General features: G+C 39.2%; 1 protein-coding gene across 1 annotated transcript in view; it reads left to right on the forward strand.

The window, feature by feature from the left end:
• Nucleotides 1–20,410, forward strand: part of PHLPP1 (PH domain and leucine rich repeat protein phosphatase 1) — a 131,836-nt gene that overhangs the window by 62,263 nt on the left and 49,163 nt on the right. Inside the window, exons 2-3 of the mRNA XM_042839990.1 lie at nt 10,381–10,577; nt 12,880–13,005. Coding sequence (XP_042695924.1) covers nt 10,381–10,577; nt 12,880–13,005 — 323 coding nt within the window. The remainder of the gene's footprint in view (nt 1–10,380; nt 10,578–12,879; nt 13,006–20,410) is intronic.

Genomic DNA, 20,410 nt, shown 5'->3' on the forward strand with positions numbered 1-20,410 from the left:
TGTGGTTGGGCACTTCAGACTCACTTGGGTAATAGCCAGAGAGCTTTGCTGAGTAGCCCCAGCTGCAAATTGGCCATGCCAGTGTAGTGCAGTGTACTCGGAGTGAATGCTTAGGGACCTCTTTCTAAAATTGAGCCAGGGTTAGTTGTACTCTAAGTTCACAGGGTTGTTTTTAGCACGCTCGCTTTCCTGTCAAAACTGAATTTTGATCTTGTTTTAATTTTATCTCAGAACTTCCTGCCTTAGAAGTGGCTTCAGGAGCTTTTAATTGGGACTGTGTGCTTGAAAACTGGACCCTTGCGCAGGCTTTTTCTTCTTTTGCTGTGGATGTGAGAACTTTCAGCATTATACTTAAAGGGGTGTGTAACATAAAAAGGGAATTCTGAATTCTTACATTCGGAGTGTTTTATGAGCTAGCACTTACAGTTGTACTTTCATGGACCCTTGCAGCGCCCTGGACAGAAAACTGATGAGTTTGGGATGACTCATGTGTAATAGTAATTCAGGGGGAATGGAAAAAGCCAATCTCTTCTGGTTTTTCTGTTTTTCCTGTCCTTTGTAATGAAGCTGTATGACATGCGCCTGCAGACAATTCCCGTATGCTATCCGGTTACTTCTAGTCTCCGTTGTGGAAAAGAGAAGAAAGTGGCAATTCTGATATCTGGGAACATGCGGTAAATCATCTCTGCCTCGGTTTCCAGGAGTAGAAAGGCACTGAGAAAAATGTTCCCTTTCATGTTTCTTTGTGATTCTTATCTCACTCCCCACTGTTTCTTTCTTCTCCAACTTTAGAAAATCAGCTGTTCTCTCCTTGGTTTTTCTTTTCCCCAGAAATGTGCTCTGAAGTACAGAGTTCTTATGTAAGTTGCCTTTTACTAGTGCATATTTGCATGCATTTACATACACGCTTAATGTATGTCAACATAATCCAACCTTTGTCATGTAAAATTAAAAACCCAAACACTTAAATGGCAAGTCAATTGAGAGAAGATCAACCGGGCACCTTCAGCAACTGAAACACCTTGTCAGCTGTCAGCAGACTGAAATCAAGGTAGTGAAGCTTTGAGGGCAGCTGTTGATCCAGTTTCTGTGTTTCCATCATCCATATTTCTGCACAACTCTTTGCAGATGCTGAAAAGATAAAAGTTAAGGAGGGCAGGAACACTTACATAGCAAGTTGGGCTGGATGGCTTTAAAGGATGGAGTAGGACTGGCTTACAGAGACATTGCTCAGCTGGAATTCCTTCTGGTCATTGCACTGAAATCTTATGTTAATAAAATTGTATTAGAAATATTTAGTGTTTAAAACCAACAGGTATTTTGTCTGACTAATATGCTTACGCTTTTTTTTGCCTTCTTGTAGCTTGAAGTGGCTGTTCTGTTTTACCTACAATTTCCATTGTTTATTTGTTAGGTAATGCTTGGTGGGTGTTGACAGTTTTAAATCTGATCTTTTTAAAGTCCTAAACTTTGAAGGGACTTTACCAGACAGCATTTAACATCTTAAAATACTGTTTCATTTTAAAATTTGGGATTTTTATGTTAGACCTAATTGATATGTGCTAGTAATAGCTTTGTAATACTGCACAGAACTGCTTTGACATAAGATGCTCATCAACTGGGTCCTATAATGAAACTTGCATTTAGATTTTGATCTGTACAATAGTGCTGGTACAGTAATCTATTGTAGGAAGTGTCATACTTAAAATGCTTTAACTTCATAGGAATGTAGATCACCATATGCTTTTAGATATGTTGTAGAATATCAAATTTAATTTTTTCTAATGAAAGAGCAGGTAGAAAATCTTCTTACTTGGAACTTGAATACATTTAATGTGCAAAAATAGTTTAATCATCTTGAGGTTTATGGCATTTTAGTCTAGAATACATCGACAGCATTTGTATTATACGTGGCATTCATATTAAACAATGCTTAATTTAGTGTGCTCAAAAGTTCTTGTTCCTCTGTAGCTGTGTATTTAAAATATTTGACTGTCTACATATTCCAGCCTCAGGTTAAGGCAGGTAAATATTGGACTGTGGGGAGCTTTGCTCAACTTCTGCTGGTAAGGAGCAGAGATTTCTTTGTCGTAATGCTAAGGCATATAGATGAACTTTGAACTTCTGCCAGGGGCTGTGATTGTTCCTCCTCTGAGAAGCGTGCATTCAAGTAGTTATTTTGAGCTTACTTGCTGCGCTTCATGCTGAGCATCTAATGCTGATAAAACCTGAAAGCTACTGTTAGCTTCAGTGGAGTCATCAGTGCAACTTTGTTCTTGAATTCCATCAAGGCTCCAGCTTTGCCTAGAACAGTTGGTTAGCTCAGAGCTTTTGCCAGTACAGCAATTACATTAGACTTGGAATGCCAAGGATTTTACTCTGCGTGTGGCTTCATTGTGCTTTGGGGTTGTGGTAACTAGAAGTCAGTTTTGCGTGACTTCACAAACAGTGCATTTCCAGCATTCTCTTCAGCTGTGCTTTGTGGGGATTGAATTGGGGAAGAAAGGGGAAAGGTGAATTCTGCAGACCTTGGGTCCTATCCTACTGAAGTTAGGCTTTTTTCCAAGTTGTGATACCACTAGCATATTTGTGAAACATAACTTTTTGATCCTATCTGTTCAATTTTCATTTTTTTTTTTTTAGTATTAGTGCATGCAGTTGGAAATGGGTGCAGAAAGTTGGATTTCCATCCTAATCACAGATAGCATGAAATATGTTGATAAAGTAGTCTTGGAATTACAGAAAATATTTGTCCCTCTGTCTGATCACATCTCTTGTATTAGATGTGTGCTGCTGTAAACTTATTTTAAGCCAAAACAATTGGTAGAATATCTCACTGAGGAACTTCTTGAACATCTTTATTAAATGAATCTGAAGTTCAAGATGAGAGGGCTGTTTTAGGCAGTACTTCCTGGAATCCTGGATACCAGTAACATAGGTTTTTTTATAGCCCTGTTCAAGCATGGGAGAAAGAAGACTTCTCCTGGTGGTTCAGTTATCTTTTCTCTGCAGAAGAGTGGTATGGTGCTTTCCCAGTTGAGTTTTATTACTGAAGGTGATTCTTTATGAATGGAACTTCATGAGCCCTCTTCAAACTGAAGCGTTTAATTATTTGGGTGTAATACTAGAGTTTAACTTACGCTTCATTGTTTCTAATGCAAGCAAAAGTGAGTGTACCAAGTGTGCTCTGAGTGTTGTAGTCTTTTTTTTTTTTTTTTTTCCTGAAACAGCCCTGTCTGCCTGCGTGCAGCTTGCTTAAATTTCCTGTAGACAAGTGAGGAGAGTGGCAAGTGCATTGGGCTGAGCTTAAGTGTGGAGACCTCTGTTTCAGCCACAGGAGTGCTCTGCAGGGAAAGCTGAAGACTGGATGAAGAGTTTAAGAGTAGGTGGGTTTTAAGTAAGCCTTTGGGATGTGTTCTTTGGCTTTTGTTTACTTGTGCTATACTGTAACTGATAAAAAGCTTCAAAATACTTAAGATCTGCAATTCATTTGTTAAGATGAAAGCAATTGGACTCCAAGGCTTTAGATCTTCTGCACAGTAATCCAGATGAACTTGTGCTGCTTGCTTTTAATTGCAGGCAGCATCCTGTTCACCATTGCACCTAGATCATCCTGGCACTGAAGTCGTGCTATGTCAACAATGAGTCTAAGCATGTTCTGCTGAATCACTGTTCCTTTTAATTCCCTCGGAAGCTATTGGCAGGCTGATACTGAGATTTTGATACTATGCTTATTGGAGCCATTTTCCTCTGAAGAAACACCCAATACCTGATAGAAATACTGCTAAATCTAGCTTGCAATGTCTTTTTAATGGTTTATACCATGTTTTCAGGTCTCTTGTGTGGAAGTAGTGAGAATAAGACATAAGAAATGATTAAGTGAACTTGGAGAGGGAAAAAAACGGGGAGAGTTACTTTCTGTACTAAGAAATTCATTTTTTTCTTCTAGTGAGGATTTAATCAGGATTATTGCTATAGAACCAGTGACTGTGTTTTATTGCATCGTATCACACAGTGATGATTCCTGTCTTTAAGGATGATCTTTGAGTAAAGTTAACGTTCATAAAGACTGAAAGCCTGTCTGCCTTCTACTCTGTTTTGTCTCATAGAGAACATTTCAGAAAAAGCTGAATTGAGACAGTAAAAAAAAAACAACAAAACACTTCGTGTCTCAGTTGAAAAGTTGTCAGGCTTCAAGTATTAGGGCTCGAACTGCTAATTTCTAAAGAAATAAATCACTTCAGCTTTTTCCCCAGTTCTCACATTAATACAGAGAGCACCAAAATGCTGCAAAAGTCCGTGCTAATAGTTACATGCCCATAGAAAGTGTGGTGATGTCTGAGTCCCTGTTCCACAGAGCAATACAGAGTCAATCAGCAGTGTTAAATCTTGTAGGAATTTGTAAGAGTCTAAGCAGATTTGAGTGCAAAAATTCAAGTTCTTAGTTTTGGACTGGTTTTGCTAGTTAAACTTTACCTTATATATGCTTGATCTGTTATCTTTGCAAAAACATCCTTTGATTGCTGATAGATGCTACTAGTTGAATTCTTGGTATTGAATATAAATAAATGTAAAACCTGCTAATTTTGAACTTTTGTTCTTAAATAATAAATGTGAGTTCTTCAGCAAAGGAAAAAAAACAATTAGCATGTGAACTTTCTAAGTAGGCTTTCTTCATATATTTTTTTAAATAAAAATGAGAACAGTGCAGTAATTTTGGGATTTTTACTTGTGGTTTTTGTGCTTTCTGTGCTTGCTCCCATTTTTATTTTATTTTATTTTTTTTAAATCCACCTCACTGCTTTATTTTTACACATCTCATTGCACTGGGACCTTGCCTGAAGTCATCACGACTACGCTTAGTGTGACTACAGTGAAAAGGGAAGCAACCTTATATTACTGAAATGCTTCAAAAGTATTTCAGGAAATAGCTTTCTCTGTGTTTAATTAAAGGATTTGGGCAGAAGGAGAAATCTGCAGAAGAATCTGGTAGTAAGGGTTCAGGAATGGTTTACCAGCCTCTACTTGCTGTGTACTAAGAGATATGGTGTAGTAGGGAAGTATTGGTGGTAGGTGTATGGTTGGGCTTAGATGATTTTGAAGGTCATTTTTCCAATCTTGGTGATTCTACGCGTGTGGTGGTTGTGTGTTGGGGGTCTATAGGAAAGTCTGGGGCAAGGTTTTTCCCATAGTCAGAGGAATGGTGTTCCAGGTAGGCACTGAGAATCCACTTTCTCTGTTGATTTCACCACCTCAGCTGGGAAACCAGCTGGCTTTCCTCACCAGATTCCAATATCTTTAAACTGGTTCTTGCTTTTGACTTGAATGTGGATGATATGGGGGGAAGGGAGAAGCAAACAACATGATACTTGATTAGTGTTAGTGTGGGAAGTGTCTTGTTTCTGAAATTACTTACTGAAAGCCATAGGTGGGCTTAATTACATATCCTCTCCAGTAAATATGATGCAGGTTTGGTCTCCACGTGCTCTTCCTGTGTTCTCCATACAGAACTGCTCACCCTGAGGTGTTGCTGTGGCCTTTCTTTTTGGTCAGGGGGAGACAAGAAATGCAAGCAGCTTGGTTTGCCTGAAAAGGCTTAGGGACAGCTTACAGTGAGCAGCTGATGTGGTAGCGTTGATGCAGTGTTGGCCTTAGGCCAAGGGCTTGGCCATGTGCAGATGAGAATATCGACCTCTATTGCTGGCCCAGCTGCAGCTGAAAAAGACCATCCCTAAGTCAGGGCTGAGACTGAGTCCTTCAGTCCCTTCTGAAAAGCCTTGAACTTGGACACTGTTGCTACTGAGCAATTCAGCCTTTGATACCATTAGTACCTGAGAGTGCTCAGCGAAGGCAGCCTGGTCCTCCCTGTGAGCTGCCCAGCTGCGCTCAGAACTGCTGGCTTTCATTCTGTCAGACTAACGTTAGCAATAAAAATAAAAGCTGCTGCACAGAAGTGAATGTGTCTCTTATGGCAACTCTTTCCTCCACTCTTATTTTGGTAATGTCTTAAATAGTTTTTTAGAGGCAGACTTCATTGGCTGTACTTTTCTAACAGGGTGGAATAGTAACTTGCAACTTAATCAGCCATAGAGCTTTGAGAGCTTTCTCCTCCAAATATTCTTCATGTCCCATAATGAGCTGGTATATCATAATTTCTGATGGTAATATATTCCATATGCCTTCTATTGCTAGGATGAAGAGCTCTGCTTAGTATCCAAAGCAAGTGGCTGTGGGTATTTAGTGAGATTTGAAGGCTTTGCTCTAGGTAAGAGTCAGTGTGTGGTTTAGCGGTGGCTTCCTCGAGCTGCTCGTTGCCGAGTCATCATGTCTTAAGTTCACTGAAGGGTGTCTGTCCCATCTATGCTTCTTGTGAGTGGTTCATGGTTCTAGAGAGCTGTCCTACCGTTCTGATCAAATTCCCCGTTTCTCTCTGTCCTTGTTTTAAATACCAGTAGTTTCCCTCCAGGACTTAGGACAAGCTAAAACTGAGAGGAATTCAACCATGAATGTCAAGATAGCCAAATGAGTGGTCTGTTTGTAATTCCTTGAGGCATCTCCTCTAATGCTTCGTGCGGAACAAAAGTCCTGTTGTGGGTGTGCTTAGGAGCTGCAGTAGTTTTGGAGTTCTGACAAGAATGAAAAATAATCTTTTTATGGTTTCTTGCTAAAACGCTCCAACTGTTCTGGTTAGGCTTAACATTTGAAAAACATTTTCTGGTATGCAAGACTTGTAGATGTTCTGGCATATTTGTCTCCTCTCTGATCGAGGCAACAATAATTATTTTCCTGCTTTTGGCAGGATTTGAATACGTGTTTCAAGTCACAAAGGAGCATCGATACCTCTTTATCTGCACAACTGACAGCTTCAGTATAACATCACAGGGCCCACTGGAAACTTGTCTGCTCCCTCTGGGTGTAGTTAAAACTGAAGGGAATTCATAACGTGAATCTCACACTGTCTTCTGAATCTCAAGTGGGAAGTCTGAGGCAGAAGGTGATTTCAGAACAGATGATCCTTTTTCACCAGCAATGATAGGTTGCTTAATTGATGTGTGGTGGTGGCACTGATGATACTGTAACTCGTGCCCTTTGATCCTTGGCCTAAAGGTATTCTGGTGAAGTTCTCATTGTCCCATCCCTTCTGTATCTGGTTAGGGAAGAGGTCATTTGCAGTAATTGCTGGGGCCTTCTCATTGGCGTATTTTTCAAGTCGTAAAAAGCACGGGTACACGTGAGTCTTCTTTTTCTTCCTGCTCCCTCGGTGCCAGCGGTGTGCTCCGGCAGGAGCCGGCTGTGGGGCAGTGCGACACTCTGCCACCTGCTGCTCTCCTCGGTGAAATGAGGAGCAGCGATCCTAGTGCTCGCTGCACCTTTCTCGAGTCCCATTCCTCTGTTGTTGTGGCTGTAATTCCATAATCTGCTGGTGTTTCAGTTTTTCCTGCCTTTATGCTCTTTTTGCCAGCAAGTCGCTGAGCCATTAAGCACTGTTCAGGCTTATCTTTCAGTCGACAAATTTGCTTCTCTTCAATCAGCTTTTACTCTGAATTACCTTCAAAAGTTCAGTGCGTTTAGAGATCTTTACTTAACCTCTATTTAAAAACAAAAGAAACCAGCAGTTTCTGAAGGTTTTTTTTTTTAATTTGCCAGATAATAAAGCATTTTGATACTGTTGAGTCTGAATGGTAACAACCCTTTGGTAGGAAGAAAACTGAATGATACATGAGCTGATTGCATCTCAGGGAACATCATGTGATCCAACATCAAATGTAGGTTTTGCAAGTTATATAGTGCTGTAGACAAGAAGAGGAAGAGAGAAACCTTTTGCTATAATGAAATACACTCTATTTTAGTTTTGTGTGTTCTCATCAAGAATCTTTCAGCTTTAATGTAGCAGGATAGGCAGAATTTGTTAGGAAAACACGTCTGAAGTGCTTAAAAGTTGAAGGGACTGTTGTGAAAACCTTTGTAGTTGGAAACTTTTACTCTGGTAATTTTTCCATCAAATCTGTCTGTGATGTGAGAGGAAAGGACAGTTTGTACCTAGCATGGAGACTTTGTGATAGCTCTGTTCTGACTTTCCTAGTAAACATTTACTAATGATGCTAATTATTAATGTGACTTGGAACTTAACTACCTCTGAATTTACCTGAAGTTTGGAAGACTTCCATTTAGATGCTACCAGGTGTTTTTACAGGCCCAGCTGTACTTAACTTCATGGAGCCTAGTTCAAGAAAATAAATGGTTTAATCTGGTTCCAGGAAGCAGGCTTGTCTTCTTCCTGGCTCTTTTCCTGTAGCTTTTCTGAAGATTCTCTAATTTTCCAGCACCCTTTGTGAAGTGCGAGCACCTGCTGTCAGATCCCAGTAATCATTTTGCCAGTGCAGTACATCGGGTAATGTTACTTCTCTCTTTCTGAGTGTTCTCGTGTTTCATGCCAAGGCTGCAGCACTGCAGTGGGATCTCGTGTACTTTGTTATCCACTTAGTAATCCAACAGAATTTCTGAAGATTGTTGTTTCCCACCTAGAAACATGCCATGGGAGATGACCTTCCTTGAAATATCACTTTTGAGTTGAAACTGTCCATAGTCCTGGTGACTGTTCCTTGTACAGCCATACTTTTGACAATTCACAGGCACTTTGTATTGCATTACAGACATTTCTATTGTCTTTTTTGTTGTGTAACAGATTCTTTGATCAGTGGTTTGCGGCATAAAGTCTATCATTCTGCACGGACTAGATAAACTATCGCTTTAGTAACCATGGTTTTTGTGTTTCATATTGATTTGGCTTTTGTGTTTAGTTAGGGTTGTGTTGATCTATTTTACTCACTTGTATTCCCTAACAGTACGATGGCTTTATAAAAAATAGATATGCTCTACTTCTTTCTGTTCTGTTGGGCTTAAGAGAAGTGCTTAATTGCAGCTTCTATTGTTGGATTTGAATTTGCTTGATAATGAAGTTACTGCTTTCTTGAGGCACCTAGATTTTTATTGGCACTGAGGTTTCTCTTTTAGCTTCAAGCAACATTAACATTCCTGCAAATCCAAACTACGAGCAGGCATTGGTAGTCTAAATGATACTGTTTATTAGAACTGAGCAAGGCTTGGGGCTAACTGTGCCTAGGCATTGGCTTACTAATCTGTAAGGAAGGTACGGGGAGGCTACTTCTTAAGTAAGGGGTAAGAATTGACATGAGGAAGGTGAGGGTGAGGGAATTACAGTGGAGTGGCCATGTGGTAGGTGTCTTCTGTCTTAAGTAATCTGAAGGCAAGAGTAGACTCATTAAGACAAATGAGCTGTTGTATGAACAAGATTAGTAATGGCAAGTTGTAGTAATAATGTGCAGCACTTGTCACTGCTGTAGTTTAATTAGCGCTGTTCTGAAAATATTGGAATTAGGAGAGAGGATCAACTCCCTGATTTTCTGGAGAACCAATCAGTTATTAGTGCTTTGACTTATTAATTTAAGAATTTTGTTAAATGTTAGTGTAGGAAAATAAATGGTTTATCTTGCCTTGTGATTTGGAAAATACCTTAAGTTACAGTAGCCTTTGGTTCTTCATCCACGAGAAGTCCTTTGCAGAGTTTCACTAGTACTGGTGTCCTTCAAGAAATCTCAACTTATTTAACTTCAATGTGATTACCTTACCTATGTTAGTATGTTTGGGTGAATCCAAATATAAGGGCTGGATTTTCCGGGGTTTGATATGATAACTTGAAATAGATAAATTCATCAGATTAGGATGAATGAATCGTGCTTCTTCCTATCCATGTCCTAAAGGGACGTGGTTCTATTACAGACATGAGAGAGATGCTTGTCTTTGTGCTGTCCTTATTAACAATGGTTTTTATCAGAATATTCTTAATAGATAGTAGAATCTGAGCCACATAAACCATCATTTAACATATTTGGTCTAATTGTTAGCCTTGCTAATAATCTAAATCATAAATAGTGAATTCATTGTAAATATAAGCAAAAGTACTTCACCATCTTTGAAGTTATCAGACCAAAGCAGGGTCTTTCAGGCATGGATCTGTGCACATTGTGGCTTTCATTGTGTACTACCTCTGCTTTGGCATTCGGACTGAACAGATGGGCTGAAGGAAGAGTAGTAACTGTACACTAGCTATTAAAGCTATTCAGCTGTGATGGTAAGGATGGATGGAAATGCAAAGGTGTGAGTGTGCATGCAGTGCATCACCCCCTTTTGCACATACCAAATGAAGGTAAGAGTATCAACTACTTGATTCTGAAGCTGCTGTTACTCCTTTCACTGCAGTTCATAGCTAAGGAACTTTGTGATGAAGTCCCAGGATGACTTGAATGAAACAGGAAGAAATTTTCCATGATTAAATGGATGTTTTTGTTTCCATTTCAGGAAAGCCCCACAGCATTGGCAGCTCCGAGCGGATTCAGCTCTCAGGAATGTACAATGTTCGAAAAGGGAAAATACATTTGCCAGTCAACAGATGGACAAGACGTCAAGCTATCCTTTGTGGAACATGCCTAATTGTCTCATCAGTGAAAGAAAGCCAGACGGGAAAGATGCATGTCCTCCCTTTAATTGGTGGCAAAGTAAGATTGTATTTTTACTCTTATTTTATGTATTCGTTTGCTTAATCCCTATCTTTTTATTCATGGAGGAGATCACTTTCATTTGCCATGATTCCTAACCCCTCACAAAAGCTTGTGTCTGGAGAGAAAATCAGTTTCTGGGAGAAAATCATAATATATAACTAATTCTTGATTGCGGAGAAATTCATACTTAATGATGTGGAATGTTTGGATTGAAATGCTAAGGAAAAGTGAGGGGGATACATTCAGCTGCCTTGCGTGCAGTGTTTTATATACGTAATAGTGTTTCATATGTATAAAAGCTCACAAAGAAAGGATACATTAATCTGTAGTTTGTTTGGAGTTTACAATGTCTTTTAATCTGTTTTTATCCGTGTCATGTTACTCTGAGATCTGAAAATTAGAAGTAAAAGCAGATTTTATTTGTGTTTTGGGGTTGGTTTTCTGGTTTTTCATTTTCATCATTATTGGTTTAGTGATCTAATACAAGCTTGCAGCAGCAAACATTCATTTACAAAAAGCTGAAACTGGCTTTTTGTTTTCTGATGAAATGTGTCTGAAACACAGGAGATTGTCTAAACACAGGGAAGTTCTTCCCTCCCCACCCCCCACCCCCCCTTCATCAGTGACCAAGCATTGATATGAGCTGCCCAGAGTAGTTGGAGAGTCTTCCTCTTAGAGCTATTCAAAAGTTGCCTGGTCATGGTCCTGGGCAACCTGCTCTAGGTGACCCTGCTTGAGCAAGGGAAGTGGACACGATGACCTTCAGAGATCCTTTCCACCTTCAACTGTTCTTAGATCTGTAGAACTTTAATGAAGACAGTAAGATTTATATCCTTACTATTTCAGCCTGAATATAGTTTGAGTGCTATTATTGACTTAGCCAAGGTAATGGGAAGAGAATCATTAGTCTGAGGATGAATTCACACTTGAAATAGTGCTGTTTTACTTTCTATACTGTTAAGTTTGAGAAAAAAAAGTTGCCTAATATAATATGTGCAGTCTGGAGTTGATATGTTATTTTACTATCCACGTTGCTAGTATAACTTCTGTGAGTTCTTTTCTCTCATGCTTCCATGATTCTTCAACTCTTCCATGGAGGTACCAAAGTAGAGACTTCGCCCCCCCCCCCCTTTTTAGCATCAGTGTGTGAACTCTGGCAGTGAGCTTTATTCCTGGCTGCAGCACGCTGAAGAGAATTCTGGTCCTTGTTGGCCTTTTTTGAGAAGAAAAAGTGTATTTGCGCAGAAATACATCACAAAACATAAAACACAAAGACTGTAAAGCTGAAAGCTGACAGCAAATTTTTAAAGAAAGGGAGAATCAAGCAAAAAAAAAAAACAACTGTACTGAGGGCTTCTGCTGACAAAGCTTGAGTGGAGGATGCTTGGCACAGAATTCAGTGTTTTTTAAATTATTATTCAGAAAATATTCTTTCTAAACCTCATAAGTACTCTGCACTTCCTGGTTTGCAAAGGCTTTCCAGAAAGCCATGCTGAGGCACTGAAACCATAAGTTGTGTGGGACTGCGCGTGTGTGGTAGCAGGATGATGTATTCTGGGGTGTTTTTAGCGAGTTGAGAAATGCCAAAGAATTTAATTGGGGTGTAAGAGAAGCATTTGCTAAAGCTTCATTTTAATAATCAGGAGTATAAATTGTGCTCCCTTAGGTTGCATAAAGACAGCTGAGGATTGAAAGCCTTCTGTGATGCTCAGTCTCTTAAGATGTCATTTTTGGCTATTTCCTTCTTTAGGATGGTTTCTTTACATCTTGCATGCTGTACTGAAGATAGCAACCAGAAATAAGGTTGCAGATACATTGGGGAAAAAAATTTTCAACAAAACACCCCCAAAAAACAGGTTTAAAGGAAGCAATCTCCAGAGAAACATTAAATGTTGAGAATAGCAGCATATTTTAATTCAGTATTGCCATCCATTACCAGTTTAAACTTGAGCTGTTGCCAGATTTATCTGCCTGCTGCATCTTCAGTTTGCATCTTTTTTTCATATGACAAGAGAGTAAATCATGTGGCTAGGAATTTTTTTCAGACATTTTGTTTGTTTTAGAAGTTTATCTAGTATTCTAGAACAGACAAACAAGCTTAAAGGTTTTGTCGTGTTCTTACTTCTTGCTTGTGTAGATTGCATGAATATTTGACAGTTAAGATCCAGCTTATACTTGAGAGCAGTTAGTACAACTCTACTTGAAGAACTCCTCTTGGACACACATGAATTTTCTCTGGGGTGCTCTGTAGAGAGATTTTAGTTTCTTGTTCACTAACAGTTTTATGCCTTTGTTGTAGGTGGAAGAAGTGAAAAAGCACCAGCACTGCTTAGCGTTTAGCTCTTCTGGACCTCAAAGCCAGACTTACTACATTTGTTTTGATAACTTCACTGAATATTTACGATGGCTTCGACAAGCATCAAAGGTGAGAACATTAATTCCTGAATGAAATTTATAGTGTTACCCACAGTTCTATCCTCCATACAGCAGTGTAGTCTTCTGGGTTCACATTATTATGAACTTGTGCTGCTCTTTGTAGTGCACAGAAGGGAGTTCTTTGGTACCTCTTGATAATGGGTAATAGCAAGGTGAATTTTTCTGTCTATGCTGAGACTTCTGTACTCTGATTGTGTAGGCAAAGTGCTGTGTTAAATGGTCTCCCTTTTTTCATCTGGATGGATGGAGTGAAATCATTAGAACATGAATGATGACAAATAACTGTCAGAATTAAAATTTAAAAGGCTGTATTGAAAAATTGACAAAATTTTAGGTTTTATTAATTAGCTCCCAACGCAGATCCCAAAGCCTGCATGCCTAGATCTAAAGGGTTGTTTCCTTGCTCGGTTGCTGAATCACTCCTCAGTTTTAGAATTGATTTTTTTTTTTTTTTTTTTTTAATAAGCAAAAATTTTACGTCAGAAAAACTTACTGATTAATTCTTTCCTAAGGAAGTTTTATACTGTTACAGTAGGCATTTTTAATGGGAATTTATATCTTGCATTATTTCCTTTGACATTTCAGTTCCACTTTGCATTGTTGAAAGGCTGGGGTTTGTTTTGGGATTTTTTTTTTTTTTTTTTTTTTCTTCAATTCCTTGGTTTCTGTCAATCCCTATCCTCAGACTTCTCTGAAGTATTTTGTGTATGTTGACTCATTGATTTTTTTTTTTGTTTTTTTTTTTTTTTACTATGCAAGTTCTTTTGTTGTGTGGTTAGCAATCTTTGGTTTTCTAGAGGTTCCTAAACTGTTCCTTTGTTATTACTTGATGGGGCTGTTCACGTTCTTTGCTATGTTAAAGCAACTAGTTTTTGTGTAATACTGTTTGGAAATATTTATGGCACACTAGAACTGTTTGGTCTTTTTAGATTGCAGCGATGAATCTGTCCAGCATACTGCCAGTGGTACAGCCTGAGTTGCATGGGCTTTTTTAAGAGACTTGATTATTTTGTCAAGCTTTCTTTTGAGCAATAACTATTGCACCTCCAAGCACCGCATCACCTAAAGTATCCTTTGTGTTCTCTAAGTTTAAATTCTTTAAGAAGACTTTGTTTTGGCATCCCTACTGGGTCTGTTCAGACTCAAGGTACAAATGCCCAGTGCATGTTTGTGAGACGGTGTGGTATGGTCTGTCAGATCCATGAGTGCTTGCTGCTTTGGGGTTCTGTCTGGGGGAGTCATGTCCTTTCATCTCTAGAGTCTTCAACATCGGATAAATGAAAGGCAAACCTAATGAGTGAGAGAGGAAACAGTGCAAAACAATGAACTTTAGAAGCAGGAATAAATAGCCAGAAAGCCCCTCTGAGTTACTGTCAGCATAAGCTCACTCGGTGCCTTGCTGTGCTTCCCTTTTTCTCTCTGGTTCATCCAAATGACTAACAGCACTGGGAAGGTAGCCAGTATGAGAACATATCCCCGTGCACTCATGAGATCCTCCTGTTTTTCTTATGTAAGGGGAGAAGTAAAATGTAGTTTGTGTCTCTTCAGGCCCTCAGAATTGAGGAAACACTACTTTTTTTTTAAAACTCACTTTAAGAAAAAAATGAGGCTTAATTTTCTCCAACCACTCCTCCATCTTCCCAAAAATGAGAATTAGCTTTCAGGATTTCTGGAGACTGCATGTTGCCACTTCTATTTGCCTTTTTAATGTTTGGGTTTTCTATCCTTAGACTGAAAGACACAAGCATGATTGTATGCAAGACAGTTGTGTGGGAAGCACTGTGCTGTAACAGTTCCTGAAGAATAGAAACAGAAAAACTAGTAATGCTGGGAAGAAACTCTAACTTACTCCAGCTGATGCTGCCCATGTCCAAATCCTTAACTGTGAGGTTAATCGTTACCAATCTACATGCACAAATAAGTTTCATTTTCATGTAGTTCAGGCAAACCAAGGCTGTCGTGCAGAGGACAAAATAAAATTACATGAGGTAGGCTGCCTCAGGTGCTGTGAACACAGAAGCTTCTTGAGTTCAGAGAAGTTCAAATGTTCTTGCTAACCACGAAAAGGCTGTATAAAGTATTGTATGTCTGAAGGCAAGCAAATTTAGGAGGGAAAATATGTCTCTCCAGCGCACAGCTTGTAGTTGCGTTCTGTGGGTTACACAACCTCAGTTTAAAAAGAACCTGGATAAAATGCTTGCACTTTCATAAATTCTGAATAGTGTCTGAGTGTATTTTGAACGTAACAGTTTGCTGACAGTTTTGAAACATTAATTTAGTTACATTAACTGATAGCTTTTTTTATAGTCCTTCATGCTCCTGCTGCATGCTGCTAAAAATGGAGGTTTGTGATGCTTGCTTTGATGTAAATTTCAGAATAGAAAGCAATCATGGGTAAAATACTTCATTAGAATTTCCCAATTCAATTTTTAATTATGCAAAAATACTTCATGTTGTTTGTGTACCTCAGAAGAGCCAAATGGTGCTATTTTAACTTGTGAATAACGGGCCTAATCTTGAAAGGAGACTTTGCAAAGAATGCTTGCTCTGCAGTCTTTTTCCCCAAAGAATGTTGTCATTGTTGACTTTTGAGGAGCGTTGCAGAATGAGAGAAATCTTAATGCATCACTTCTACAATAAGTAAATGTGTTCTAGAGAAGATTCGAATTAGTGTTTGTGGAGGGTTGGGTTTAGCTTAATTAAAAATGAACATCACTCTTGTATAATCTGATTCATTCTAAAAGTCAAATATATCCTAGCCAAGGCAGCTCTGATGCTCTGCCCCAGTACATTTTTGGAAGAGATTTATGAATAGATTTTTTGATTGTTTTTCTTGTATGAGAGCTTATCTTGAGGTGAACAGAGATCTCGCTTTTAGGGCTGACTAAAATTATTACACAAATACTGCCCTAAATATTGAACTTGGTGGCACAGTTACTCCAAATAGGTCACTTTTAGATATGCAGATTTAACCTCAAACAGAATATTTTTAAAAGCTGGAAATGTGGCTTCTTCGTTAATATTGATAGCTTTCTGTACCACGGTGCATTTTCTTTCCTTTTAGTTTCCAAATACTGGAGTCCTAATTAAGGAAGCTCAAAAAGAAAACAACAGCAACAAACTTGGTCCTGTTTGACCTAATATGCTTGCTCTGTTGCCAAATGTTGAAAAATAAGTTTATACAGCAGTAGGGGTAATGAGGGGCAAGAGGGTAAAAGAACATCTTTTTTATGGCTTTAAAGAATTTCATCTGTGTGAAGTTGACGTGGTGCTGGAATTCACACAATTTCTTCCACTGTTTACTACTTAAGTTTAAAACTGCAGAAGGACAAGGGGAGAATGTGCAGTTAACAATGAGGAATACGTAATGAGGGCTTTCCTCCTTTGCTGTATCCAAAATTGTGGAAGGTGGGTGGGTTGATTGAACAAAACTAAGAAGCTGCACCCCTTAACATGACAGAGAAGAGGTTGTTTTGCCATGTGAAGTGTGATGGAGTTGTGGAACTTGCAGCTGTAAGCCTTGTATTTGGGGTGTGGTGATGTACTCCCGTTGTATGGCACTTGTAACAGCTGCACTCAGTTCAGCATTTTTCAATAAGCGACACTGCTGTGTGTTGACAACTGCATGACTAATGGCATAGATGACTTAGCTAGTGGAAAAAGGATAATCAGTCCTTCATATTCCAAGGCATACAGTGAAAAGGAGACATCTACGTCTGTCTCAGAAATTTAGTATTGCACATCTGAAGTAAAGGTGCAGTGCAAATTCTGTTTTCTTGGAAGCAGCGTGCATCCCTGTGCACTCTGAGCTGGGTTATCTGACCCTGCAGAACTTCCCCCACTTCTGTTCTGGAAGGGCAGGAAGTGTGTTGACAGCTTCTTGCAACAACTATTTCCCGCTGTAGCGCTCAGTTCTGTGGGGCAGGTAGAAGAAGAGGCAATGAGAGACAAGGACTGAATAATGCATGACCGCTTCATGTGAGCTGCCTGTGCATGGCTGCATGTAACACAGGTAGATGTAGATGTTCAGGGGCACGCTGCCGTCCTTTGCCTGACCTGCTGCTGTGGGGATAGTATGTTTGCTGGGGAATTGCGTGGGGTGTGGATGGCAGGGTGGATTTGTATCTATGCAGAAATAAGTCTCCAACACTCCTAATTAAAAAAAGAAAAAGTTTGTACAGAAAGTGATCCTTGATTTAAAACTTCAAACTTACGAGTTTTCTCCTGTGTACCTTTGTTATGAATATTTTCTCTGTTTCAGAAACCACTGTCTTTAGGCTTGCAGTGGAAACATCTGTGCCATTCTGGACAAAGTCTGCTGCTAGGATAGAGTAAATTGTGATGGCAGTGTACGTTATGTTTTAAAAGCTCTAAAAAGAGCAAGAATAGCAAATTCTTGGAAGGAAGTGGGACATGCTGCCATACTGGCCTTACTCCTTTCATGTCAGGGCAGAGTGCAGAGTATGCTGTATGTATGTAAATCCATCTGCACTGTGAAAAGAAGTTTTTGCAGAAAACAAAAACAAAAATAAATCTCAATTTAATTTGTCCTATACAAGTAGTGAAGGGACCTCTAAAGCAGTTGTATCCATCTTAAGCTTGTACAGAGGCATATCTAAAACAGCTGTGCAGGATTAACTCTTTAGCATTTTTTCCCTGTGGTGGACCTGCTCTGACTAGCTGCTTCACTCATTCTTCTAGGCAGTTTATTATAGCAGTTTCTTGATACTTAGAACAGTGCATCTTGTAGTGTAAGCATTAGTTATGAGAAAACGGTGAAGCTGATCTATGAAATCCCATGGCTGTTTTTCCTCAGTAGAAATAAGAGTTCTGACTATGTAAAAGGTTGGTGCTGTAGACCACATTTCTATGGATAAGAAATTCTGTAGAATTTAAAATGAACTCTTGTGTCTGGTAGCAATTCTGCAAATATACTTCCAAAATAGGAGACTGTGCTGATTGACTTCTGTTTTTATGGGAACGGTTCCGAGGAAGTATAGTGAGTAGCAATTGTATGTTACTGATAAAAATCATATCTTCATCCACCCTTGAGGTACTGGAAGATAATCGATTGTGGGTGGAAAACAGATACTGCAGAGTGTTTTAACACAGAATGTGGTCTTCAGCCTGTAGAGACAACTTGAAACCAACGGTCCCGTGGTTAAATTGGCCCTACCTTGCACGTTCCTTGCCTTATCCAATTGACCTGTTTCATATGTGTTTCTAGATACTGTAATGAGTTGCACCATCCTTACAAAATCCTCAATTGCAGTGTTATTACCAAACCTCTTTTCTCTGGAGATGTGTTTGTATGGTCATGATCCTAGTGTACTGTGTTTATGTGTATATTGGGGATGGGTTGGTGGTTAAGGATTTGCTGGTCACTGAATGGGTGACTGCAGTAGCTGGTTTGTTACACTAGCAGTGCTTGGAGGCTTGGAAATGAGTCTCTGTACCATATGATCTAAGAGTGAGTAGTGTTTAATTCCAACATCTATGGCATCTTCTTTAAAAAAAAAAAAAAAAAAAAAAAAAAAAAAAAGCATTTCATCAAATCCAAGGCTCTTCAGAAAGGTTGATTTCTTTGAGAAAAGCAGCCATCTAGTTTTCTACAAATTTGTGAGACTAAGAGGCGTTGGTAGCCTGTTTGTAACTGATTCATTATCTAGTACAGAAAAAATATCCCTGAAAGATTTTCTCATTTTTCACTGTGGGGAGGTTTTCTGTTTGTTTTGGTGTGGTTGTCTTTGCTTTGTTTTTCCTTTCTTACGGGAAATGTGTTGAATCTAAGTTTGGAAAAAGGAAACCATTTTTTCCTTCTAATACCATAAAATGACAATATTGAGATAATGCCTTCTCTAAAAATAGATCCCTAAAAATAAAACCACAGCTTCCTTTTAGCAGTGATTACAAGTTTTCTAACATAAACAAACCTCTGCCTTTTTGTATGGAAGTTGATTTCCTTTTCAGTGTATGTGTGAAAACTTCAATATTTGGGACCTTTGTTCTGCAGTGATATCTGGGCATTCTGGCTGTGGGTGGCCTCTTGTTGACTTGCATTGAAAACAGCAGATGAGGCAAAACAAACTTGAGGCCAGTTTTGTTTCTCTTTTGATTGTAACACTTGAAAGTATTCTTTCCTCTCTTTCCCCTCAAAACCTATCCTTTTATGCCTTTTGTTGTTAGGGGCCAGTGGATGTTTTGGAAGTTCACTTCTCTTCGCTGTAATGTTTCTTTTAATAGTTCAGGAGGGAAGTTTTGTAGTTTGCTGTTTGCTTTTCCTTTTAAAAGCAAACAAGTGGTGTAAATTTTGACTGAGTCTTTTCTCTTAGTTTCTGTGCTAGCCACACCATAGCTTCACTTTTAATTTGTTTTTTCTTGCTGGAATTTTGAGTCTATGGTCCTTATTGCTGCCTTCAGTAAAGAGTAGCTATTGAAATTCTGTGCCAAGAGTGATAATGGAGAACTGGTTATCACTCACGCATCTGGAATAGCTTTCAAGGAATGACCTTTGAAGCCTCTGTCAGCTTCTGATACTGAAACTGAATTTGTGCAGTTTCTGCATTTATGTGGGAAAGAATAAACAGATTCCAGCTAGAAGCTATGTAAAGTGTTGCAGACATTACCTTTTAAGGTGAGTTCAATGCATGAGAATCCCGAAGTGTTTTCAGTAGTCTCAGGTGGTAGGTGGTGGGACTGAGCAGGAAAAGTGTAACTCAGCTCTTAACGAAGCCCAGGGGGTCTAAGTGTCTGTGATGTACAGATCCCACTGCCTGGTGTAACTGCTTATCTTACAAGAAAACCCAGCAAACAAAGCCCACCAAAAACCAACCAAAACTCTGCTTCTTGGGGGGGGGCGTAGAGTCAGGCAAGTGAAGGACTTTGGAAAGTGCTGACAGTCTCAGTAGTGAGAGTCCACATATAGCAAACGCTGAAAGAAAGTCTTTGCTGGAGAGTCGTTCATTGCAAGCTTACTAGCAGTACAGCTATTTGTCTACTTAAAAACTTAAACACAAGTTACTTGAAGAAAACAGGATATTTCTCTGTTTTTGAGAGAATGTTTCTTTTGCAAAATTCTGTGGTGAATAACAACTTGTTTTCAGTCAAGTTGCTTCAAGGATGTTAATATTCCTTGCCCCACCAATTGAAGATGATTTGTATGCTTGAATTAAGTTTAGTGCTTCACCAGGTTGCACCTTAAGTTTTGTCCTTGCAGGGACCTTATCAGTGTGAACATCCTGGGGAGACTTCCTCTAAGGCAACAGTGTTAGTTAGTATCACTGCCTGTGTGGTACTGGTATCAGTACTGGGTATTGTAAAAGAAGAGCAGTTACACTTGTGAGGAAACAAAAAATACTGCTATCCCAGAATAACTACTTCAGGCAGGTCTGAAC

Source organism: Centrocercus urophasianus, unplaced genomic scaffold (assembly GCF_019232065.1).
Source record: "Centrocercus urophasianus isolate 14NV4802_14NV808 unplaced genomic scaffold, USGS_Curo_1.0 seq_11, whole genome shotgun sequence".
In the NCBI taxonomy this organism is placed as follows: domain Eukaryota; kingdom Metazoa; phylum Chordata; class Aves; order Galliformes; family Phasianidae; genus Centrocercus; species Centrocercus urophasianus.